The sequence below is a fragment of the Suricata suricatta genome, chromosome 4, assembly GCF_006229205.1.
Source record: "Suricata suricatta isolate VVHF042 chromosome 4, meerkat_22Aug2017_6uvM2_HiC, whole genome shotgun sequence".
Lineage (NCBI taxonomy): Eukaryota > Metazoa > Chordata > Mammalia > Carnivora > Herpestidae > Suricata > Suricata suricatta.
The window spans coordinates 106,218,733-106,246,318 of NC_043703.1; the positions used below are offsets into that span (position 1 = coordinate 106,218,733).

Here is a 27,586-nt window from a genome sequence, read left to right on the forward strand (position 1 = left end):
ACTGTACAAAACAGGTCTAGTACAATTTTAAGGTTAAGCACATTCTTTTCCAATAAGCCACTTGTCCTTAGACCAGAACTGGTTTCTTATTTTACTCTTGACACTGCAATGATTCTTTTCCCACAAACTGAATTTTCAGTGAGTATTTTTATCTTGAGAATTCCAAAACAGTTTGTTTTCTCAACAGGTTTCCTGAAAATATCTCCAGTAAGGAACAACACTGAAATTTCAGAATTATAAAAGTAAACAACACATCTGTCAACTGCTGCTTCCCCATAGCAAAGATGAATAGGATAGGGTTTTTTGTAATGTTTCAAGGATCAAGAGAATGATGAAATGGTAGAATAAATAAGAAACACACACACAAAAAATTTTTCCCCAAGCTGAGGCATATAGAGTCTGGTTTAGTCTCTGAAAACCAACTAAAACTAAAAGGAGTGGGGAACCTAGGCAGTACAGTCACTTAAGTGAGCAACTCTTGATCTCGGCTCAGGTCATGATCTCCTTCTTGAGCCTTAGTTGAGCTCTGCATTCAAAGAGTGGAGCCTGCCTGGGATTTCCTCTCTGTCCCTTCCCTGTGTGTGCACTCTCTCTCTCTCTCTCTCAAAATAAACAAACCAAAAAACCCAAAAGAAGTAAGAGATTTTTAATTCCTCTACTGGGGAAGTGCTTACTCTCACTACAGAAGCAAACTAATGACAGCTTTGTAAACTACAAAGGAGCACAAAAAATTTTACCCAAATATGTATATTTACATAGAAAAATTAAAATGGCTTGAGTTACCTTTTTACATATCACCACTGTCTCCCACTAAGCAATTTCTTAGGAAGATGGTATATATTAACTAATACTATTTTGATACTAAAAGTATTCAAGGACAAAAAAAAAAAAAGGACACCGAAATCATCCTAAATATGTGCATCAAAATTACCTTTAAAATTGAGCAATATACATAAATGAGAAAATACAGCATGAACTTAAACAAAAAGTGTAACATGTAACATTTCACTTACCATCTGGGGATCATTGGACCGGCTCACCCAACCAGATATTAACTTTAAAGTTTCCCTTTTTACTGTTCGCATACTTCTAATCAATGGTTGCTTTGTAACCATCTCACCTAAAAAATACAATCCAGTGGAATTTAACTTGACAACTAAAATTTTCTTTTGGTATTTGCTTTTGGACACCATTAGCTCCCATTTACCACACAAAAACTTAAAAGACAAAGGCACACAGATAAAACTATCGGGAAAACAAAAAGACTAATTTTACAAGAGAAAGAGGAATACAACTGGTTAATAATAATTGTCTATGGTCATGTGGGACATTGGGAGAGTTAACTTAAATCTGTGAGAAATGCTTGTAAAAACTAACTTGCTATAAACTGTCCCACAGAAGTTCAGAATCACTTACCATTAGCTTGGATAGCTGCTGAAATATTTTCACTGAGGCACTTGTATACATTAAGCATATCTAAATAGATTCTCCCAAGCTGAATTACAAAGGGGTGTCCAACAGCTTTGCAGGCTCTAACATTTGTTTTCAATATACTACCGAGCTGCTTGACTGTTTCAGGATCTTTAAGTATATCCACATTCTGTGAAGGATAAATAACAAAATTCCACTCATCACAGGAAATTTATCTTTGTAATTACTAAAGCAAAATACACTACCCACACCTTACTCCCAACCACCCTTACATTAATAATCAGAGAGTAAAATACAGAAACATTACCTATGTCTACAAGAAAGAACAGAATGAAAAAGTCCCACTGTACATCAAAACAGAATAAAATTAGTGTAATTTTTTTTAATGTATAAAAGCACAGAAAACCGTTTATGGGTAACATGCAAATCAAAGGTACTGAATTCACTGCTTTTATAAATAGCATGGTCTTCTTGTATTCCGTTGTCAAAACATTGGGGGGGGGGAGTAGTAAAACTTACTTTGGTTGCCTGCTGGATTATGCTATCCCAAACCTGATTAGGAAGTAGCATATATTTTTCTATTAAATGTTCTTGTACTGTTTGGTCTGTTTGTGCACCAATCATGTATCCCACGGCTTCATAAAATGTATGGACCTATGTAGAAAGGCAGACATTTTACTTAAAAAAACAAAAATTTTTACTATTTTTGAGAGAAGGGGAGAGAGAGAGGGAGGGAGAGAGGGAGAGGGAGAGGGAGAGAGGGAGAGAGAGAGAGAGAGAGAGAGAGAGAGAGACACACCATTTGTGTGGCAGCGGGGGGACAGAGAGACGGACAAAGAAAATCTCAAGCAAGCTACATGCTGTAAGCATAGACATTGATGCAAGGTTGGAACCATAAACCACAAAGATCATGGCCAGAGCAGAAATCCAGTCAGATGCTTAATCAACTGAGCCACTCAGGCGCCACCAATCATTTTAGTTTTATGCCATCATAAAGAAATCTACACACAAGCAATTCACGTATGTATCGGAACTAATTTTACGAGTGTGAAAAAATAATCTGCATCAGGTAGAAAAATAGCCTAACAAATTTCTGGTTAAATGTTTGTCTCCTCATAAACATTTAACCACTCCAAGCAGAGAGGTGGGTAGGGGACAGGTGAAATAGGTGATGAGAATTTATGAGTATACTTGTGATGAGCTATGGGTGATACATGGATTTCTTAAATCACTGTATTATACAACTGAAACTATTTATTAACTATACTCAAATCAAAATTTAAAAAACGTTTCATCAAGAGGTATGTGAAGTGAATCCAATGGTCGCATTCTTTCTATTCCCATTAATGCATTCTGATTAAAATAGGAGTCATTGTCTAAGAAAGATATATTCACTGTTCTACGTACCTGTTGAGGCTGAAGATCACAAATTATGGTGTTGATATTGTTCAAAATTTCATCAATAAATGGCATTACCTCTCCAACCTGAACCTGAACAAAATGCCTGCGGCATTTTTGAGCTATTTTAATGAAAGTATCACAAGCCATGTCTTGGACTCCATCGTGGGTCTCTAAACAAAATAAAAACATTTTATTATAAATTTTTCAAGAAAAAAACTTTTTGTTCAATAAGCATAAAATAACTAAGTTATATATTAAGAGTATTTACCATGCATGAATTCAAACAACTTGTTAACTACAGTCTTCAAAAACTTCCAGTGAGCTCTTAAAAATCTTGGATATTGACCTACTATATACATGATATTTGATGCAATAATAGCTTTATTATCTTTGCCTCTTTTCTGTTCACATAATCCTAAGAGATCCTGTAAAACGAGAGAAATTTCGGTCATTTGAAAGAACACAGTTACCTAGAGTTTCCAGTTGCCATCACTTGCATACCTTTATAACAGTAACGAGAAATCGTTTTTCATCCTCTTCATGCATTGCTCCACTAATGGAGCCTATTGCCCAACACAATGTATTCAAATTTTTCCATGACCACTCTGTACCATTCACTTGATTGTGAAGCTTCTCAGTCATTATTCTTTCTGTATCTACATAATCCAGGTGAGTGAGATAAACTACAAAGGAAGGGTAAAGATTCCAAAGGTCAAATGCAAAACTCTATGAATAAAAATATTTACTAATAACAGCACATTAATAAACATGGTTACTGACAAATAAACTGTGCATTTCCTAGTATTCTGACCCCAAAAGAGAATTACAAAGATAAAGATTAACCTGACAGTATTTATTAACTTACCTAATGTTTCTCTCATGTTCTTATACAAATTAATGGAATCTGTATCCTTCATGAATTCTCTTACAACTTCTCCCTGATCATTTTCTACAACCAATACTTCCTCTGGTTTAGCCATACGACTAACCATTAATAAACGGACCTATTCAACAATACACAAGAAAAACCTGTTACCTCTATGAAATCAGCCACATCAAGTGTAGGAAAAAAATTAAGATGAGCACTTTACACTTTAAACCAACATACCCCCCCCCAAATTCTCCCACAATATAAAAGAACATAAACATTTAAAAAACAGAATTCTACAGTAATAGTTTTGTAAAGGTATTTATCAAGAATAAACATCTACTGTTTGTTAAGGTTCCTGAGACTGATTCAGTAGGTTTGAAAGTAGTCTCTTAATTTGCATCTCTAACAAACTCACTGGTGGCGCTGACGCAGTCTACTTGTAAGGCCACACTATTGAAAATCACAGCTCTTAAACCAATCCCTTTCAATGGTCTAGCTTGGGACATGTATGGAGAAGTCATTGGATTCTCTTTGTAGCTCCTTTATTTGGATAGATTATAAAAACCAAAGTAAAATAAAACCACTATTTGCATTTAGTCTTCAAAATCACAGCAAGGAACAGGAAAAGCAAGCAATCAACCACCCACTTACGTTACCTTGGATAACACGGGCAAGTACAGCTGTCTCCTGGGAGGAACATCAAAATGTTGGCTTCCAGATAGCAATGGAGAAGCAGATGTAGAGAACGGGCTCTCTCTATAGAGTTCGGCTGCTAAATGATTCCAGTACTCAAGACAAATCTTAAAGATTTCCGTTTCTTCCACCTCTGATACCAACAACATATAATGAAGGGCCTACAAAGAAGAGCAAAACTAGTAAAATAATCCTTAGAAATTATTATCCGACCACAAACTGCCTTCCACTTGTTACATTAACAGGAAATAAAAATTCATGCTTCGTTTTACACAACTCTAATGCTTCATCATTTATCTAACATACTCTAGATATTCTGTAGGAACTAATTGTGCTTTCTTTTTCCCTTTATTTAAATGTTTATTTTTGAGAAGGAGACACAAAGAGCAAGCAGGAGGGGGGCAGAAAGAGTGAGGGAGACACAAAATCCTAAGACACAAGCCCAGGCTTTGAGACGTCAGCATAGAGCCCAACACAGGGCTCAAACCGACAAGCCAGGAGATCATGGCCGAAGATGCTTAACTGACAGAGAAACCCAGGCACCCCCTCTTCCTTTTTTAATGTTTTATTTATTTAGAGAGAAAGAGAGAGAGAGAGAGAATGAATCCTAAGCAGGCTCTGCAGTCAGTGCAGAGCGTAACATGTGGCTCGATCTCGTGAACCATAATCAGGCATTGGACGACGTTTAACTGACTGAGTCACCTCACCCAAGGACCCCAAATTGTGCAGTCTTCTGACATGTCCTAGAACACTTTAAAACCCTTATGTGTTATTGGCCAATACATATGTTAATTAAGTCCCCTAAACAGGTATGGACATTTAGTACCAACAGTAAATAAACTCAAATAGCCATTAACTCATGAGTGGACATACAAAACATGATATAGTCATATAATGGATCAATATTCAACATTCAAAGAGATGAAATACTGATATAGGTTCCAAGATGAATGAACCCTGAAAACATGCTAAGTGAAATAGGCTAATTTACAAAAAACCATGAGTTCTTTTATAGGAACAGTTCAGAACAGGTAAATCCATAGAGAGCAAATTAGGGGTTACTGAGGAGCTGGGGTAGAACAGAAGGAGGGATTACTTTAATGGGTACATCGTCTTTTGTGGGTAATGAAAAGGTTTTAGAACAGGTGACAGTTGCTGTCACTGTGAATGCCACTGAACTGTACACTATAAAATATAGTTTCACCTTATATGCATCACACTTCAGTTTTTAAAAAACATTTTCAGATTCTTCATCTCAAATGTCTGAGTACCCCCCAAGAAATTTAATTTTAATGATCAATTAATTGACCTGGCATTATCCAGAATATAAAAAAAACAAATAAAGCTTGCAACTCAGAACATATAGTTTTATGCATTGATGAGTAAAAGGTAAGAAGACACATCAAAGGTACAGACATTAATAAAAGGGTAGACATTTTAGAAGACATTTTTGACAACGCTTTCATTATGTTGAGAAGAATTTCAGAAGCCAAAGGCTCCACAAAGCCTACCTCCATAAGTGTTTCCCTGAGATTTAACCTTTTTTCTATAAGTTGACCATGTTCCTTAAGAAAGGTGCAGAGAAACAAACTGAGATTCTGAATAAAGTTCTGTTCATCATCTTTTCCATTTGAGTACGCAAGTCGTATATTGGTATTTAAAGGAAGCATCTACAAGTTTAAACATGAACCATTAGTATCAGCCTGTATTTTAAAATCAACAAAAGATATTATTTTTTAGCCCTAAGATTTCATCACCTGTTACTAATATTCAACACAAATAGATTATTCTTTACTAGAACTCTTCAGTTCCTTATTCATCTTTTTCTATTCTCGGTTTTGATTTTTAAAAATGTCACAAGAATTAAGATTTCTTTTCAATTTTTAAATTATGTTTTCAATTTTTCCCTGTATCAGACTTTTCCTTCCTTAGTGTTATTAAAAACAAAGGTATGTAGTTCATTCATATCGCAAACACATACTGTTATGTAGTATTACGATTAACATTCTAAACAATCTCCTACATACCTAACCAAGATTGTACCGGACCATCTCTTCAGTTTAGAGACACTAAGTTTTCAGAAAAAGAGCTAATACTTAAACCTCAGGTTTCCAAGTTATCTAAATTCTGTGTAAATACACTGCTCTGATACTCCTACAATCTTTATTTCAAGGAATTTTCAAAATGTTCACTAACATCTCTACCTAATCTTATTTTATGTAGTAAGTACCCAATCCCATTATAGCAATTTGTTACGATTAGTTGTGGCAAAACAGTTCAAACCCAACTTTTTCTAAGGCATGAAAATTGTTTAGTCTGTTGTTAAGTGTTGTATTACCTGTTTTAGCTGCATCATTGTCAGTGTAAATAATGTTACAAATTGTTCTTCATATTGGCTTACACTTACACCAGCAATCTCAGTGAGGCACTTCAGAGAAACATTTCGAAACATTGGAACATTCAGGAACTATTTTAATAAAACAAAAGAGAAGCATAAAATTAAATGGCCATTAATAGTTTATTTAACAATTTAAAAAAATAGAGGTTTTAACAATTGAGAACAGGGGTGGGAAAAAAAGGTAAATGGATGGATACATTTTGTCTGCATATATATTTTGAGGAAATTTCATTATACACCCAATAGACAGTAACTGCTTCAGGAGCAACCTGTGCTTTATAAGGTCTCCAGACATCTAAAACACAAAAGTTGCTTAGAGACTTTCCCAGGATCTATTATATGACGTTTAAGAACATTATGTTTTATGTGTAGTTTAAAAAGACCCAGGATTTACTTAGGATTTTAAGAGATGAACAGTACACCTAGGATTGACATACATGTGATAAAACTGGCATACAATCTGTGGATGGCAATTTGGTAAGCATCAAAAGTCTTAAAAAAAAAAAAATGGACATGCCTATTGGCATACGAAGTTTATGCAAATAAAATTTAGAAAAGTATCTAAGTGTCATTATTATTTAACAATGTTTCATTTGTAGTACTACTGAAACTAAGTTTTAGATATAATTGTCTACCAATAAAGTCTCGAATATCGTAAATCATGTATTAGACCACAGTATTACCTCAACAAACTTAACTATAAAGCCGCAAATGTTAAGTTATAAGGCCTTAGCTAGGCATTCAAAATTTACTCATTGTATATGCCAAGAAAACATCTGGAAAAATACAACCAATTTGTACCCAGTCATCTCTGGATGAATAAAGACCTCACATAGGTATTACACACTACTACTTTCATAAAAAAAGAAAATACCCAGACTTTCCGTATTATAGAAAATATCCCTTAAATTACCTTATTGTGACCAATATACAATCAACTAAATTCAAATCAAATCTGTTAACAATGGTTCACACAGAATTTCTAAGATTTCTGACACCATTTCAAAGAATTACTAGCTGCAAGTAACGAATGTTCTTCTGAGCAGTTTTTTCAACTTAAAAACAACACTGGTTACACCTATATGTGCAAAATGGTTTAATAGCACAGAGCATTATATATTATGAAAATGAAACTAGACAGTGATAAAGAACTGAAATGTATTCACTATACCTTATAAATTAATGTGCTGATTAACTTGGTCTCAAAAATATATCCCAGTGGAATCCAATTAAGAAATCTGAGCAATGTTTCCAAAGTTGCATGTACAAGTGGAGCATTTTGGGAATTTTCCTATTAACGAAAACATACCTGTAAATAATGCTCTTCCTATAATTGTTACTTAAAAAATGAAATCAAAAGCACTTACCATCACAAACTGACACAGCTGGAAAATTTGTGAGAATTCATTGCACATGCTAAGAAAAAAGGGAACAGTTTAAAAGACATAGAAATACCGCAATTATTTACATACTAAAAAAATTACCAAAAATTTTGCCAATTTGGTCATTTGGTGGCTAAAAACTTGAGTCACTTCTACTTAAACACAAGTATCAATAACTTCATCAAAATCTACAAAAGTTACTAAAACTACATGTAGTATCACTTTTTTTTTCCAGAGAAATTTTACTTTAAAATTTTTAATGTTTTTTTTTTTAATTTTTTATTTGAGAGGCAGAGAATGACAGTGTGAGCAGAGAGAGAGGGAGACACAGAATGGGAAGCAGGCTCCAGGCTCTGAGCCGTCAACACAGAGCCCGATGCGGGGCTCGAACCCACGAAACAAGAGATCATGACCTAATCTGAAGTTGGACGCTTAACCAACTGAGCCACCCAGGCGCCCCTAGTATCACTCTTTCAAAGCCTACCCATAAAAAAAAAATGCTATGAAGAGCACACAATTTCATTTTGTGGAGGTTTTTGTCTTCCTTACTCTAATGTGAGTAATTTCATTAATCTGGTCTTTTTAAAGATTTCATTTTCATTTTTAAGAAATGATTTTGAGAGGGAGAGGGAAGAGGAGAGCAAATCACAAGCAGGCTCTGTACTCTCACTTGTACTCTGTCATGAATCATGCTCTGACCTGAAATAAAGAACTGGATACTTAAATGACTGAGGCACTTACGCACCCCTAAGATTTTATTTAAGTAATCTCTATAATCAACATGAGGTATGAACTTACAACCCTCCCTGAGATCAAGAGTCACATGCTCTACTGTCCAAAATAGCCAAGCACCCCAAATCAATCTTAAAAAAAAAAATAGTTCAAACAAAACTCTGCAAAATAAGAGGCGTGGCATTATATAAATGTATCAAAATATGCATATATATCAAAACGGAAGCAAAATAATGTTAACTTCTGAAGCTAGTTTGAATATATAAAGGTGAAATACTGCTATGCTCTAATGACTCAAACAAATTTTCACTACTAAATGAAAGAAAATAAAGTGGCCTGCTTCCCAGGACACCGGACTGGTAACAATTCAGTTTACATTTGGACCCAAGTCATTTCCTTGAATTATATTTTGTCACCTTATAAAAAGATCCCAAAGGTTTCTGGTAACTCCAGACCTATATTCCTTTTGCAGGAGATGCATGAAATTATTTTGCTCTGACAATCGAAGTATGACATTCTATCTTTATCATTGCACATAATTTTTCAAAGCTCCAGATTTAGAATATTAGGTCCACTCTAGGACTATTTAAATTTGTACACAAGGGGCGCCTGAGTGGCTCAGTCGGTTGAGCCTCCGACTTCGGCTCAGGTCAGATCTCACATTTGTGGGTTCGAGCCCCGCGTCAGGCTCTGTGCTAACAGCTAGATCAGAGCCTGGAGCCTGTTTCCTGCCTTGTGTCTCCTTCTCTCTCTCTGTCCCTCCCCCTCTCATGCTGTGTGTCTCTCTGTATCAAAAATAAATAAAACATTTAAAAAAAAGTTAAAAAAAAATAAATTTGTACACAAAAACAATTATAAATAATTAGAAGTAATCTAACATGTTTACGATAACAGGTTCTCAAAATTTTATAATCAACTCCCAATTCCTTGACATCTTTTTAGAAATAACTTAAATTCTAAAGTGAAATAATTACTTGCCTGTCTTTTAAATGCTTAGCTTTCACTTGAGTTATTTGTCCACTAGAGAAATCAAATACTTCTTCGCTCAAGAGTTTAAGAATCACCATATTATTCTGACAGAGACTTTCACTGGTCCTACTTGCTCCAACAATGTCACTGATAAAAGTTGGCCAGTGTTTCGGCCATTCTTGTTTCAGTATCTAAAATTAAGATAGGAAATGTCAATTTCATTTTATTTCTCAAAGGCAAATAAATCAAGAGTAAATAACAAGCACTTTTCACTTTTTCCACCTTGAAATGTGCCACTCTCTATTGAATCAACTAGATAAAGTGTAACACAGATAAAATTTTCAGCTTCAAATGTCCAAGACTCCTATCAGTTATCCCAATTGGTCTAGGCTGGTACCTTTTTCCTTTTTCAATTAAAGATTTCAAGTAATCTGTACACTGAACATGGGGTTTGGGCTCCTAACTCCAAGATCAAGAGTCACATGCTTGCATGTTTTACCAACTAAGCCAGCCAGGTATCCTGATCTAATCTGTTCTAATATGCATATCAATATAAGCTGAACACACACGTACAAATTACCCTAGCAGATTTAAAGAACAAACTCTAAGCAGTAAAACATGGCCAGCAGAGAGGCACATTTTCTCATATAAATTTGGAAGATAGCATTACAACTGGGGATGGAATCATCTTTGACCAAAGTCTAATGGACTACATTAGATTTTTAAAGTCTATACTATATGTTATGTATGTTAGGATTTTCCCAACCAGATATGCCCTAAGAGTACCTGTTACTATAAGAGATAACTAACTTCTTTGTATTTCTCCCAATCCCAAAGATAGGCTGACAACAAAAAGTCCCCAGGATAAAAATACAATTTAATGAAAACCCAACTGTTTTTTATAATTTATTAAATAGAGATCTGTTTCTTCCTCACACAAATTAATGTCCTCAGGAAAGTTTTTTGCCATATTATAAAATATATGTAAATATAAAGCTTCAAGAGTCAAAGAAATTATTAGGAAAACTTGAAAACTAAACTAGGTATACAGATTGGTCTAAGGAATGCTGAATTCAAAAGCAATGATTTATGAGTTAAAATGGAGGCAGATGACATGGAAAAGAAATATGCAGTAACAGGCAAATGAGAAAACTGTAATGAGTGGGATCCATATTGGAGTCATGGAGTGATGGGTTTATACAGTATTTGAAGTTTTCAACCACAGCTAATTTATAATTTCAAAAATGAAAACAATAGATTAACTTATAGTTATTATAAAAAACACTATTACTGTAAGCTATGACTCTAGTTATTTGATAAAGTAGGTTTGAATATTTTGTTCCACTAATCAACCTAACTGAAGCATTTAATTATTCTATGGAAAACAAATCAAATAAAAACTTACCTGAACAAGAATCATATTTAATTTTCCAATATACACCTTTTCCTTCTAAGAAAAGAAAAAAGTATGGATTAAATGTAGGTCTAAAATAGGAATAAGAAGAACATAAGGAAAGGAATTCCTCTAAGAAAAATGATCACAGATCTACTATAAATGATTGTGCATATGTGTTTGTATGTCTGTGATTGATTAGATTTAAGCTGACGATTCAACATTTAAATGATTTTAAGTTCTCACACTAATTTCCAAAAACGGTCTTACCTCTACACAAGTTGGGTCAGATGACGTCTTGATAATGAGGCCAACAACGTATTTTTTAATTCCTATTAAAAAAAATTATTCAACACTTTTATAGTATGCCAATAAATCATCAGTAACAAAAAAACTGGAGAAGGGGAAGGTAAAAGGTCAGATTAATAAACCCCAATCCTAACTAACAATATTCACATTTTTGAAGGATGCCCTTTTTTGTGTATTACTCCTTTAAATTTTAACTTTTGTTAACGTTACAATATATAGGTTTCACAATAACAAATTATTATATTCTAAGATTTCTTTAATGCAGTCAAGTACATCAACATGTAAAAAAAAAAGTCACCAGGGACCAATATGTTGTTCATGTAAATAAACATTATTATATAAGGTTTACTGAAAAGCATTCTAAGAAGTTTATTGAAAATATTTCTAATCAAGATCAGATGTTTCCCTTTTCAAATTTAATTGTAACATTAAGGCAATCCTAGAAACATTCTTTTTTTTTTTTTTAAGTTTATTTATATTAAGAGACAGTGCGCCTGAGTAGGGGAGAGAGAATCCCAAGTAGGCTCCACACTGTCAGCGTAGAGCCTATGCTGGGCTTGATTTCACCAACTGCGAGATGGTGACCTGAGCTGAAATCCAAAGTTGGATACTTAACTGACTGAGCAACCAGGCGCCCCAGTTGGAAATGACTAACTTGCCCCTCCACTAATATACAGAGAAGTTAAAGGAGAAAGCTTTGTTTCTGAAGTTATTTACTTAAGGATATCTGAATAGTATAATCTATTCTTTAAACAACGGAGACTTCTTCCTTTTGATTTTAATAAACATCGTTCAAAATTTACAGAACATCTATTATTAAGTTCCCTTAAGTTTTAAAGTTACACAGTATTCCTACATTAATACATCCAATGGGTTTGAGAGGTAGGATCCTTAAATAAATTATTATTTCCTACTATATAAAGACTATTCTCACATGTTTAATTTAGGCTTTGTTACCATACAATCATCTTTAAGAACTATCTGACCTTTGAAAATTCAGTTAAGAGATTCTAACTATGTACCCCAAGCATTATCTAATAAATTTGGAACTCTGGACTCAAACTTTCATAGCAAGGGGATTTGCTAAGAATTTTAGCCTTAATAATAAGCAGGAAAAACAGCCAACATGAAGGCAGTAAAATGCTGATTTGAATGTAAAATCATCTCAATACTTCATGTGATAAAGTATTAAATTTATTCCCATTCACTTGTATTTCCATTTTCTTTCATATTCCAAACTAAACATTAGAAAGTATTGAAAATAATTTCCTTACTGTAAAAGAAACTACTACTACAATTAAGTTACATAAGGGTTATTTATCAACTGAAAATGTAATGTTACATTGTATCAACATTCAGTTTAACATTTTTAAGTATGTTAAAAATATTTAAACTGTTTGCTAAGTGCCAAAATTTTGATTGTTACATACAATCTAATGTAAACTATCTCATTTACCTTTTTCTTAGTAGGCAAAAGAAGGGGGGAAGAGAGCGAGAGTGAAGGCGGAAGAGATGAGATGAGACAGAATCTGAAGCAGGCTTCAGCAGCAGAGCCCAACGCGGGGCCTGAACCCACGAACCTTGAGATCATGACCTGAGCTGAAGTCGGATGCTCAATCAACTGAGCCACGTGGACACCCCTCATTTACGTTTTTAAAAGTTAGTTCTATCCTAGGCAAAGACCATAATACCAAATGTTGCAGACAAGACCTATCAATGAATGCTAAAAAGAATGGGGAAACCTTTCAGAAAAAATAAGATAGCAGTATCATCTCCCAAGATCCTTTTCAAGGAAAAGTCAGTCTGTAAAAAGGAAAGCAGCAGGAACCACCATAATTAGCTAATAAATGTTAACAATAAATAAATGTACTGACATCATGTACCCTGTCTTGGCAGACTGAGGTTACACCATTATGATATTCTTGCCAAAGAGTTGAAACCTCCATTTAATCCTGACGAATTAGACAAACCTAAATTGAAATACACTCTACAAAATAAATGATCAAAATTCATCAAAAGTTTCAAAGATGTCTCAATCAGGGATTAGGAACCATCACAGAATAGAAGACAAAAAAAGCCACAATAACTAAACTGTAGTGTTTAGTTAAAATTTCTGTAGAACAGAAAAAGAACATTAGATTGAAAAACATGTGAAATTTAAAGTAATGGCCATAATTCAGTTAATAATACTGAACCAATGTTATTTTTATCATTTTGATAAAATTCTTAAAAGTTTATTTCTGAGATAGAGACAATGTGAGTAGGGAAGGGGTAGAGAAAGGAGGAGACACAGAATCTGAAGCAGGCCCCAGGCTCTAAGCAGTCAGCACAGAGCCCAATGTGGGGTTGAACGCAAAAACCATGAGATCATGACCGGAACCAAAGTCAGATGGTTAGAGCACTGAGCTATGCAGGGGCCCCCATATGGCTATGATAATTTTATTATGGTTGTAGAAGCTGTTAGTATTAGAATAAACCAAAGGGGTATTCAGTGCATTCTGTATTTTTTGGGCAACATTTCTATACTGAAAAATTATTTTAAAATTATTTTAAAATAAGAATAGGATTTGTGGCCTAGTTTAAAATTATTTTAAGGGGCACCTGGGTGGCTCAGTCGGTTGAGCATCCGGCTTCGGCTGTCTTCAGATTCTGTGTCTCCCTCTCTCTCCAACCCTCCCCTGCTCACGCTATTTCTCAAAAATAAAAAAAAAACAACAACAAAGAACAAAAAATGAAAATTAAAAACAAAAAATAAATTAAAAAAAAAATCAGGCCTACTTTTAATTTAAAGCAACAAAAAAAAGGAAATCATTAGGAATATCAAAAAAATTTTTTTTAATTCATTTTGAGAAACTGCAACAACACACATGAACAGGGGAGGGGCAGGGACAGAGGGAGAATCCCAAGAAGGCTCTGCACTGCACCGACTGAGCTACCCACGCATCCTGATTATCAAACTTATTTTAAAATAAGTGCTTCTGTACGTGAGTAATTATTATAACCATACATCAGTTTTTAAAAACAAGCTAGGGGTGTACCTGTGTGGCTCAGCTGATTAAATGCCCAATTTGATTTCGACTCATGGTCATGATCAGGTCATGATTTCAGTTTGTGATTTCAAGCCCTGTGTAGAGCTCTGCACTGACAGCATGAAGCTTGCTTGAAATTCTCTTTCTGCCCCTCACTAGTGTTCTCTCAAAATAAGTAAACCTAGAAAACTAAAAAGCTAAATTATACCAATTACTTAGGCTAATCCACAAAACAATCCCACATGTCCTTAGTGTCCAGAAGATTTAATCAAAACATAATTATGGTATTGTTGGTTCTTCTGTTTGTTACATAAATTACTCTAAGGTCTCTTTAAAAAATTAAATGACAATTCTAAAGAAATATGAACAAGAAGCATCCCTCTGAAACCACTTAACACAGGAAACATACAGCCTAAAAACAGAAACAAAAATATTGCCTTCTCTCTGTTAAAGGAGTAACAATACCATATAGTGAGATTTAGTAGTTTCCTTCCTAATCTGTCATAAGGAATGAAACAATGTCACAAGACTACTATTGCTGCTTCTATTTGGAATACACATATCTATCTGGAGGCTTTTCTCAGCCTCAGGGAATAGGACAAGAGGATCAAATAGATCCCTCAACTCTTCTGTTACCAATTAAATCAATTAAGTATCTTCTCCCTCTTTTCAGAGGTCTGAGGTTCACCTGTAGATGAAGCAAAGCATAAAAAGATGAAAATAGGGAGAAAGTAAAAAAAAAAAAAAAAAAAAAAAAAAAAAAAAAAAAAAAAAAAAAAAAAAAAAAAAAAAAAAAAAAAAAAAAAAAAAAAAAAAAAAAAAAAAAAAAACCAAAACCCAAAAATGGAAATTTCTCAGATAATACAGTCTTAATTTAATGTCACTCTACAATAAGAGTACTTCAATCCCTTCAGAACATGGGAACACCTTTTCTCATCAAGTACTGATGCACATAAAGTGTCTGGAATCTCCTACTGCTAGGTACAAAGCTAATTTCATTAAGTACTATGACTTCTTCCCTAAGTACATTCCATGGCTTACCCAAAATTAAAAAAATTAAAGCACCTTAACGAAAATGAGTTTTAAAACTGTAAAAAAATAGCACAATGGACTGCCAGGTTGGCTCAGTTAAGTGTCCGACTCTTAGTCCTGGCTCAGGTCAGGCTTTGTGAGTTAGGGCTCTGTGTCAGGCTCTGTGCAGGCACTGTGGAACTTGCTTGGGATTTTCTATCTCTGGCTCTCCCCACTCATGCAGTCTAGGTCTCTCTTAAGTAAATAAGCTTAAGAAAAATCTTTTAAATAAATTAAAAAAGAAATAGTGCAACGGTATCATGTTTATCAAGGTAGAAAAGCCAAATGTTGACAAGAGTAGAAAAAGGTCGGTTTCTGAAACGTGACAGAAAAATATCTGATTCAACAGAAAACGGTACATTCTAAGTACCAAATGAATTCATGTCTGTCAGGTAGGTGTGAAAGAGACACTCACGTAAAATAAATTTCTTAGAATAAAACACTCCCTATGCATATTCATATTATTAGTAAAAATCTATTAATATCAAACTGTTTCCTATTATTCAGGAAGTGTATGGGAAGGACCTGAGATATCTTCCAGCAGCTTCCTAAGCTCCTCCTTGGGAATCAAAAAAACTTGATAGACACACAAATATAGATAAAATTTCTTGAAAAATCAGAACATTTCAGCACAAGTATGCACTTGTTACTATGTCATCAAGCTTTTCAAAGGATTCATAAAATCTCTTAACAAATTTTGATCTATAGGCCCTCATTCTATTCTTCTCAACTTGAACAAAAATTTACCTCCAGAGTTTAAATTAACCTACAAAATACTGAAGAGTGCTATTTTGTTTTTTAAGTGCTATTTTTTTCCCAAAAGACTGGCCTTGTATAATTTCTTTAAAACAAGATACACTAGCATAAAAATGCCAAATAAGTCATGGCAAAACAGATTATGACAGAAATCTTTCAAATTCAAGTTTATGTGTTTATCTTTTATAATCTATTTTCCCAAGGTCAAGGAAAATGTCTTTTGACAGTCTTATTTGAAATTAAAAAAACAAGCAATGCAAAATAATCGACAAACTTATTAAGTAGAGAGTGTGTCAACTTTAGCGAGTGAAAAGGTAAGATTAAAATAAGCCCCATCCTGCCTTAGAAGTTACACATCATTTTGCAAGTTATTTACATCTAGGAACATCTTCCAAAGAGTGGATAATGGCAGGGTAAAAGAAATCCATTACCAAACCTGATTTTCATAGAGAAGATTCACTAAAACCCTTTAAAATAAGAGAAATTATTAATACTGACTACAACTTCCTGATTGTGCCATATTCACAAGGGAGCAAAAGCCCTACTTTTCAAAATTTACATAAGGTTCTACTGTAGCATCCTATCTGGTCAGTGATAGACTGCCAGACAGCCATTTTCCACCAAATACATGATTCCACCTACTAAAAAAATTGCATTCCTAGAAAAATTATAAAATGTTGAATAAAAAAGCTGCACATTCTGAGGGCACTTAAGTGGCTCAGTTGGTTAAGCGCAACCAGGTCATGATCTGGCGGTTTGAGTTTGAGCTCCACAGTGGGCTCCACATGTTGTCAGCATGGATTCTGATTCAGACCCTGTCTCCCCCTCTCTGCACCTCCCTCGCTCATTCTATCTCAAAAATAAATAAAGGTTGAACATTCTGATTCCTGTCACAATGGCTAATTTTTACATAATACAGAAAATGAAGTCTTAACACACGAGTATTACAAAAGTAAAACTACAGACAAAACTGATGTTTACGCCAGTACCAACCACTGTGCAATACTTAAAAGTATCTAATTCCACTTTTTAAATGTATTTATGCATTACTATTTTAAGTAAATTCTACCCCAATGTGGGCCTCAAACGCTCAACCCTCAGATCAAGAGTCACTTTCTCTACTGACTGAGCCAGCCAGGCGCCCCTCCAATTCCACTTTAAATGTTTCTTTACACTCAGCTCTAACAATGCCAGTTTGGTACATTCCTCCAAAGCCATTTAAAGGCTCTTTCCCTGTGCCATATGTTTATCACAAATATCAACATTAATATAGCTATCTGTCCTCCTTATACTTTCTTGTACAGATGAATCCACAGTATGGTTCCTACTCTTCAGTCAATTGAATACTTGAAGTAACAAACAGCAAAATGAGAGACAAATAGCTAAATCAATTCAAAAGAGGGGAATTTTAAAAACATTTTTTAAATGTTCATTTTTGAGAGAGAGAGAGAGACCAAGTGCGAGTGGAGGAGGGACAGAATGAAGGGGAGATAGAATCTGAAGCAAGCTCCAACGTGTCAGCACAGAGCTTGATGTGGGGCTCAAACTCACAAACCGTGATATCATGACGTGACCCGAAGTTGGATGCTTAACCGACTGAGCTAACCAGGCACCCCTCAAAAGCAGAAAATTCTTAAGCTAGTGCTCACAAAGGCTAGAATGACACTGCCATTTATTACCTGCATGTTTAGTAATTTCAGGAGGAACAAGCTGTAAGAAAAATGATCATTTTTTGTTTATTTTGAGAGTGAGAAAGCATGAGTGAGAGAAGGGCAGAGATAAGAGCTAGAATCCCAAGCAGGCTCTGCCCTGCTGGTGAGGAGCCTGACATGGGGCTCGAGCTCACAAAGTGAACCATGAGATCATGACCTGAGCCAAAGTCCGAAGCTTAACTGATCGAGCCACCCAGGTACCCCAGAACATCAGTAACTCTTAAAAGGGATTATGGCCTCAGATAGTGAACAAGAACTATAAAGGATATATAGGAATTTAAATTTTATTATATTTATAGCATCATTACTTATAATGGGCAAAAGATGGAACTAACCCAAATGTCCACTCACACTCGATAAGTGTGGTATATACATAGAAGAAATACTATTCAATCATTAAAAAAAATTCAGATATTGAAGGCTGTAACATGGATGAACCTTAGAAACATATGCTAAGTGATAGTAAACAGAAACACACACACACAAATGATTGTACCTACATGAATTACTTAGAATAAGCAAATTCACAGAGACGGCATAACAGTGGCTAACAGAAATTGGGGGAAACAGAATCATGGGAGTGTTCATGTTTAATGGGTAGGGTTTCAATTTGGGACAACGAAAAAATTTTAGAGACTGTGATAATGGTTGTACAATATTATGAATGTACGTACATACACTGAACTACAAACTTAAAATGGTAAATACTGTTATGTAGATTTTATCACAAAACAACTGCTTATTTAAGATTCACTGATTACAGTTGACCCTTGAACAACACAGGTTTAACCTGCACAGATCCACTTCCTTGGGGCTTTTTTAGATACAGTACAATATAGTAAATGTACTCTCCTTATGGTTTTAACTTTTCTCTGGATTACTTTAAGAATACAGTATAAAACACATATTACATACAACATATGTATTCATCAACTGTTATCAATGAAGCAACAAACAATAGACTACTAGTAGTTAAATTCTGGGGGAGCCCAAAGTTTTGCATGGATTTGTGATTGCAAGGGGGTCAGTTCGCACCCTTCACACACATAGTTCACAGGTCAACTGTACTGCTAGTGAGAATGTGAAATGATACAACCATTTTGGAAAACAGTTTGGCAGTTAAACATGCACCTACCATATTATCCAGCCATTCTACTCCAGCTAATCAAGTGAGTGACAGAAAGACTGGGGAGGAGGAAGGGTAAAAAAGAAGGCAATCACAAAGATGAAGATCATGATTACAGTGGTTGGTTTCATGGGTATATCCTTAAGTCGAAACTTACCAAATTGTATTCATGAACAGCTTCTAGGTTCTGATAACCATCTCTTTCCTTTTGTTCCCCCCGCCCTAAGGTCAGTAGTTGCTTCATGTATTTACTAACTCATGTATTTACTACCTCAGTGCTCCTCTGCCTTACCAGCACCCTCAATTCCCCTGCATTAAATCCCCTTGGTTGGGAAAAACATAAACAGAACAAAACCCCATGGTAAAATCCTTTGTGGCGAATATAAGGGCCACACAAAAGTAGGTATTAAGGAGCCTAGTTAGGAAGCTACTACAGAAATTTCAAGGTTATTTGGTGAAATGAAGACATTTTTGTGGAAAGACTGGCAAAACACATGATGGATGTTTATTTACTTACTTAGTACCTAGAAGGGCCCAGTGCTTTACACACATTACCTTTCCTATCATATCCCATGAAAGTTTGCAAAGCAATCAAGATTCAGAGGGGTCAAGTATTCTGCATAAAGATCATACTAATAAATGTACCATGGGGGCACCTGGCTTAGTCGCTAAGTGTCTTGTGTTTCAGCTCAGGCCATGATCTCACAGTTCCTTAAGTCCAAGCCTCGGTTCGGTTTAGCCTCTGCGCAAGGAACATGGAGCCTGCTTGGGATCCTCTCTCCTCCCCCTCCCCCCCCACCGTGGCCTCTCTCAAAATAAACAAATTAAAAATAAAAATGTACCATGTGCCTCATTCCGTAGGAAGGCACTGAGTAAAACCTTTTGGGTAACTGGATTTAGTTTGTCAACTTTCTAAATTAAAACAGAGAAGTACACAACTCAGAACCTTTAAGCACCCAACTACCTTTAAGCCAAATTTCCATATGACTTTATCACTTTGGACTACTCATACATTCACCAGGACCTTTCAATTACAGGAAATTTTCATCTAATCTCATGAAACGAAAGGACATGTAAGCCATACCTTAACAGATTAAATCATGATTGTCTGGTTCAAAAAACCAAAACATAAAGCTACCTTTACAGAGATAAATTTTTTTCCAGGGAGAGTCAAATAGGGCCTCCCCCTTCTTCATCATTTGAATTTTCTAATCCAAATGCAAACATTATTTTTAAAAAGGAAGGAAGGTTAGCTGAAATAATGTTGATGGGCAGCCCAGATAGAGAATCAACATCACTGACAGTCCTAGTGTACCCTAATTACTTGAGTGTCCAGAAACCAGTCCAGTCTCTTCAACGAACGATGTTGGGAGAACTTGACAGCTACACGCAAAAGAAGGAAACTGTACCTTTCTTATTATACCATGCACAAAACCAACAACAAACAAACAAAACACCCTCAAAAGAGAGAGTTAAAACCTAAATATGAGACTTGAATCTGTAAACCTCCTAGAAGAAAATATAGGCAGTAATCTTAGGCCTTAGCATATTAGTAACATTTCTCTAGATCTGTCTCCTCAGGCAAAAGAAACAAAAGCACAATTAAACTATTAAGACTTCACCAAAACAAAAGGCCTTTGCACAGCAAAGGAAACCATCAACAAAACAAGGCAAACTACTGAATGGGAAAAGATATTTGCCAATGATCTATCCTACAAGGGGTTAACATCAAAAAACATAAAAACCTGCAATACCCCCCCATATAATCTGATTAAAAATTGGCAGAGGACTCTAACAGACATTTTCCCAAAGAAGACGTACAGATGGCAAACACATGAAAAGATACTCAACATCACTAATCATTAGAAAAATGCAAACCAAAATCACAATGAGAGATCATCTTACATCTGTCAGAATGGCTACAGTCAAAAACATAAGAAATAATAACCCACAGCAAGGATATGGTGAAAAAAGAACCCTCTTGCACAGTTGGTAGGAATGTAAACTGGTGCAGCCACTGTGGGGAAAATGTATGGAGGTTCCTCAAAAACTTTCATATACAAATACCATATGATCCAGTAATTCCACTACTGCGTATTTACTCAAAGGAAAACACAAATTCACAAGATCTATGCACTCCTAGGTTTATTGCAGCATTAATTACAAGAGACAAGATACGGAAGCAGCCTAAGAACTCATCGTTAAATGAATAAACAAAGATGTGGGGACGAACATGAACACACACACACACACACACACACGTTATTCAGTCATAAAAAAGAGAGTTCTTGAAGGCATAATGCTAAGTGAACTAAGTCAGAAAAGGACAACATGCCATATGATTTCATTTATATGTGGAATCTCAGGAACAAAATAAACCAATAAAACAAAGCAGAAATACCCATATACAGAGAAAACTAAAGTTACCCAGAGGAGAGATGGTTAAGTGGATGGACAAAAGGGGTGAAGGGGACTGGAATGTACAGACCTCCAGTATGGAAGGAATAAATCACAGGGATGAAAAGTACAGCATAAAAAATATAGTCAATGATATTATAATAGCACTGTATGGTGACAAATGGTAGCTACACTTACAGTGATCATGGCATTATGTTGCACACGTCAAACTGTGTCAATTTTACTTCAATGAAAAAATTTTAATTGAAACAAAAATTCTCTGGAGTGCCTAGGTGGCTCTGTCAGTCAAGCATCCAGCTCTTGATTTCACGGTTGTTGAGACTGAGCCCCTCGCTGGGCTCTGTGGGTTCTGCAATGACAGCACAGAGCCTGCTCAGGGTTCTCTCTCTGCCTGCCCCCACCAATAAGTAAATAAACACCAAACACTTAAAAAAAAGAAAAAGCTAGTTTGGAAAAATGTAAAAGTTATTTTGGCTTCCTGTTTGTGCAAAACATTTTTTTCCTTTAAAATACTGCCATTTGCATGAAGGAGCTGTTTAAAGGGCTCAACCTGATCATCATCCCCTTCTTTTATAACAAGAGTAGCACTCATATCATACATACCTCACTTAACTTCTTTTCTGTATCTTCCCACCTATACATTTACATCTTTTTAATATGCTTTTTTTTAATTAAAAAAATTTTTTAAACATTTATTTATTTTTGAGAAAAAGAGTGAGCAGCAGAGGGCAGAAAGAGAAGGAGACACAGAATCCTAAGCAGGCTACAAGCTGTCAGCCCAGGGCCTGACTGGGGCTCAAACTCACGAACCATGAGATCTTGACCTGAGCTGAACTTGGCCGATTAATCCACTGAGCCACCCAGGCGTCCCCATTTACATAGTCTTAATACCAAGCAGTGCTTGGTACGAAGCAGATACAACGCATGTACCAGGTAAATAAATATATTGCACTAAAGAAGGTGGACATGAAATAGTGGAGACAACAGCTTTAAAATATAAGACAATTGTAGACAAAAAATACATACACTCTATTTTGGGAGTTACACAAATTTATACCCAATACTTAAGTTACTTAAAGATGAAGGAAACGTTAGTGTGTTTTGGAGGATACAAAAGCTTAAGATTGGAGAAGCCTCCCAGAATTGACAACATTTAAAGTAATTATAAAACTCATAGAGCACTGAATTTTCCCAATGTTTTACTTTAAAAACATGAATTGCTAAATGCATCACACAGTTGTTACCTACTGAAATCTGGAATACACATTCTCCAGGAGACACATTACACACTCTTCTGATAAGCAAAAAGATCCTAGATGTTATACCACTTTTTCCTCTATGTAATGACCTCACTGACAAAGGCAAGCATCATCTGAGTGGTAGACAGGTACTTCTTTCATATACCCCACTTAATCGTATCATTAGTCTTGAAGAGAAACACCAGGGGAAAGGGGATTCTGATAAATCCTTATTATTTTATTTTAGAGCACACCTGCAAGCAGGGCAGAGGGAGAAGGAGAAAATCCAAAGCAGGTTCTGCACTGCCAACACAAGCCCAACCTGGGGCTCGAACTCAAGGACTGAGAGATCAAGAACTGAGTCGATATCAATCTCAGGAGAGAGAGTCTTAAGCAGGCTCCATGCTCAGTACAGAGTCCAACTCAGGGCTCAATCCCATGACCTGGGATCATGACTTGAGCCGAAACGGAGTCAAATGTTCAATCGACTGAGCCAACCACATGCCCCTGATAAATCTTTTCTAGAGATATAGCTAACCCTTGAACAACAGAGGCTTAAAGTGGGTGGGTCCATTCAAACGCGACTTAAAAAATTATACACAGTACAGTACTATTAATATACATTCAATTTTCTTAATATTCTTTTCTTTAGAAAATAATCACCACCTTTCTTTCCAGTTTTATCAAACAAGACAGGTTTTCAAAAGTAAACAGTTTTACACCCCCTGGAGTATGCACATATTTGATACATATGAGACATTGTTACTTTATGATAAAAACCAGAACTTAGTACTCCCATTCATGTAGGTTAAAAATGTCAAATCCTCAGGGAACCCTTTAGCCTCTAAATTTTTCAGTAATAATGAGAACCATGATTTTGATCAGCTAGTATCATTTTAAACTGTTTCATTTAAAAACCAGAAAAATGTCAAAGGATCACCTAGTGAATCCTTATGCGGTAAGAGGCAGAGGTCTACGTGTTTAGAAACAAAAGAGGGACTTAAACAGCAGCAGCAAAGGAACAAGAAGTGCACCTAAGATTCCTAAAGGGCAGTGACAAAGTATGAAGGATGGATTTGGTCCACATTAACTGAACTTGCACTATTTCCCCCTGCACTATCATTCTTACTCTAGTGTATGGTACATTAATGATGCTGCCATTAAAAATTATCTTATTCACCTCTAAACATGCCAAAAAGATGCCATTTTTCTAGAGAAAGACTAGCTGAGTAAATCCAGGTCATTCTTCCACCATACAGAAAAAGCAAGTGAAAAAAGACATTAAAGATCAACAGTCCAAGACAGGAGACTGGGTTTAATAGAAGAAATTGCCACAAGTAGTAGCATTATAAAGTCCAGGCTTGTATTTACATATTTTTCAGAGATTAACAAGTGATTAAAAAGTAGGTGACAGAGAGAGGCAGTAAGTGAAAACTGAAGTAACTACATCAACTACATCAACATACTTCAAGAGATTAATAAGTTTGCCCTAGGTCGTGCTCGCTTCCGCAGCACATATACTAAGCTTGCCCCAAGTTTCTTAAACTAGGACTACTGTGAGACAATACAAAGGCAGACGGTAAATATCAACAGAAAGCATCATTACATCCTCATTTTCTTTTCTTTCCCTAAGTTAGAAGTTCATTTCTAACTTTCCAAAGGTAAAGCCCTGTGATTTTTAAAACTTTGGTTTTCCTTTGCTTTGTTAAGCTTATGTATTATTTCATGTACTACAGTGATTATTACTTATCAGTTACTGTTTGGCAAATTTAAACCCATGTATAAGAGCACACACACATTCAAGAATCCAAATTTCGTTCACTTCAAAAATGGTCCCAATTAACTAGAAGTTGATATGTATTTTTATTATAAACAGTTCAATCACTTTGACCTCCTCTTTCCCCCAAAAGGTAACCTAATTCCTCCTCTGCACTGCCGCATAATGAAAGCCATAATCTCCATTAGTGCATAAGAAACTGCTAAAGATTTAACATTCCCCTGCCCAATATTCAACTATAATAAAAATGCCAAAAATAATAAATTTCTGGATTTACAATTCTTTAAAACATTTTCCTACCTTCACACTGGTTCCTTGGAAGAATCTTCCACCTTGTTTTTATCACATTTTCCAAAATTTGTAGTCCATAATACTGAAAATTGGAGAATAGAACTATGTGAGCACATGGCTATAAGACTGGCAATTTTCAGGATTCACAAATGGACAGACATTCACACATTTACATCTAAAGTTTCAAAAACATTATGCTACCAAGTTTAATTACATATATTAAACAAGGATCTATTCACCCATATACTGAGTTTTCATGCATTTTCCTCATTTTATTGTTTACTACTCTATTTAACGTCCTGCTGTTTATACATGCTCACACCAGGAAGGAAGAACCAAATAAAAAGCCCTTTAGCAGCCAAATGGGCTTATCTGTAGAAGGAAAAGTAGCAGCCAGATATGAATTCACAGCATAAATGACTGCTCATAGACTCAACGTACTTTAACACGACCAGGCCCCTAAAAATTTAGCAGCTTGGATGCTCTCAAGCTCCCTACCATCCTCTAGGAGTTGTAAGCTCTTGGCCAAGTATTAAAGTATTGTCAGATACTTTCTACAGAAAGTGTTTACAAACATCACTGGTGTGTTACTTAAGGAGCAGCAAGACAGCCCATGGGTTTAATTTTCAATTTCAACCCCACCCTTACAGTTGCTATTTCTACTAATTTAAAGATAAACTTTTGTGCACAGTCAAAAATAATACACAAACGCATGTTGCAATCTGCATTTATCTTTCAGGTATTCCTTCCTAAATATAAAAGTCATTACTAAAAATATAAGTTAATAAATATAGATACCACTTTCAAGCCATTTTGTCCCTCCTGCTCATTACTCACTCTAAATAGTCAACAATGTTCACAACGATTTATAATGCTATATGAGTTACTACCCAAAATTATTACCATGACCAATTAGTGTGAAGGAGGAAGAAAAGGGACAAAACTGTTGTGGTATGTTTCAACTGGTTCAATTAGGGAAGAATTAGTTATAATACCTGAAAGATAAACTCATTCATATATAGACATATAACCTCAGATTGCAAGTTTTGGCTGAGAATAAGAGTTCATCTTTAAAATGGTTAGTCATCACACAATAAAATAGGAGCATTAGTATTTCAACCAAAGGGATCATGTGAATGCTCATTTTATCCAAAGCACAATATAGACTGTCCCAAACTACATTGTGCTCAAATAGTAAACGTTTTTGCTGTTTTCTTTAATTTTAACTTTCATACTTTTCAAGAAAAATTTGCCATTTCAACTAAAATCCTACACTTGCAGAACATTCCTTAAAAAGACTTCCAAAATAAAAAAGCCAAAGCAAAATTCTGAAACTACAAATTTGATACCATTAAAGGGTTTCATAATCAGCAGTAAATAGTTAAACTTTCCATCCTGTTCATTTACATTCCCTTTATAGGTCTAGACCTCAGAAAAATATAAATAGGAAAAAAAAAGTTATTTTCTATTAAAAATTAAAAATTTTTAAGAACACACTACCCTAAAAATTTTTATTTTCTAGATATGAAATGAGACTGTCAATGTTTTACTAAATCAAAACAATACACCTCTTACTACATGGAATACTGTTAATTGTCAACCAATTAAAAAGATCTTTAAAAAACTAAAAATCCACCATAAATATACCAGGAAGAAACAATACTCTCAGTACCTTTATCATATGTAGCCAATGTTTTTCAGCTTATACTTTTTAATTGAAGGCTATTACCCTGCTTTCTTTATGTTTGATACTTTGTTACCTAAATTACCTATTTACTAACCTCCAAATCCTTTCCCCAACTGTGAAAAGATAGCTAAAAGCTTGCTGTGGATACAATTCGTACTTTCCTTTCTGCACCCCTGGCTAAGGCACTTCAACCCAAGAAAAGCTTTCACAAGTCAAAGGGATACAAAGATCATCCTCATAATGTCTTAAAACCCAATCTCACCTAGAGTAAGACTCTACATATGAAGAGAATCCACATTTGTTGAAATAGAGTATTTTGATTAAAAAAATCTTAAGTGTTAGCCAAATCTGAGAGCCAATGGTAAAGGACTACTCTGGAGATATTAACAACTACTCCAAACATCATTCAAAAGAATTAATTACATATCTGTGTTAATCTCAGGACCTGAGAAATCCACTGCTGAGTTATGAAGATGAGGGACAGATAACAGCAAAGACTAAATGAAAAAATAAATGCATGAAATGATCCCTATGGTAGAAATTTCTACTGAGCCCTTAGAAATACTTATTTTATGCATTGAATTCCCCTTTCCCCTCCCACCACCCATGAAACAAAAACAATTGATGAACAGAATTCAGTTAAAGGGAATCAAAAGGGTAGACCTTGTGGAGGCCTGCCGTCAAAGCCTAGCTGTGTCAGTTGCACAGGAAGACACCCCTTTTCTTCCTATTACAAGCAATCAACATAATGGAACATTATGATTAATATCAGGTAGTGTTAACATCTTTAAAGAAAAAAAAATGATTGCATAAAAGCCAAATGTCATAGTGCATAAATTTAGCACCAAATCATTTGTAATTTATGTAAATTGAAGAATTCTTTACCTGTTGCTTTCTTTCTG

General features: G+C 35.1%; 1 protein-coding gene across 3 annotated transcripts in view; it reads right to left on the reverse strand.

Moving 5' to 3' along the window:
• XPO1 (exportin 1) overlaps positions 1-27,586 on the reverse strand; it is a 44,328-nt gene that overhangs the window by 5,077 nt on the left and 11,665 nt on the right. For all 3 annotated transcript variants that reach the window (XM_029937441.1, XM_029937440.1, XM_029937439.1), the window contains 16 exons: positions 25,007-25,079; positions 11,541-11,602; positions 11,283-11,327; positions 9,887-10,068; positions 8,162-8,210; positions 7,966-8,085; positions 6,735-6,863; positions 5,908-6,066; positions 4,360-4,557; positions 3,698-3,836; positions 3,334-3,515; positions 3,101-3,257; positions 2,839-3,002; positions 1,951-2,085; positions 1,417-1,600; positions 1,014-1,120 (listed from right to left, as the gene is read on the reverse strand). In XM_029937441.1, coding sequence (XP_029793301.1) covers positions 1,014-1,120; positions 1,417-1,600; positions 1,951-2,085; positions 2,839-3,002; positions 3,101-3,257; positions 3,334-3,515; positions 3,698-3,836; positions 4,360-4,557; positions 5,908-6,066; positions 6,735-6,863; positions 7,966-8,085; positions 8,162-8,210; positions 9,887-10,068; positions 11,283-11,327; positions 11,541-11,602; positions 25,007-25,079 — 2,085 coding nt within the window. The remainder of the gene's footprint in view (positions 1-1,013; positions 1,121-1,416; positions 1,601-1,950; positions 2,086-2,838; positions 3,003-3,100; positions 3,258-3,333; positions 3,516-3,697; positions 3,837-4,359; positions 4,558-5,907; positions 6,067-6,734; positions 6,864-7,965; positions 8,086-8,161; positions 8,211-9,886; positions 10,069-11,282; positions 11,328-11,540; positions 11,603-25,006; positions 25,080-27,586) is intronic.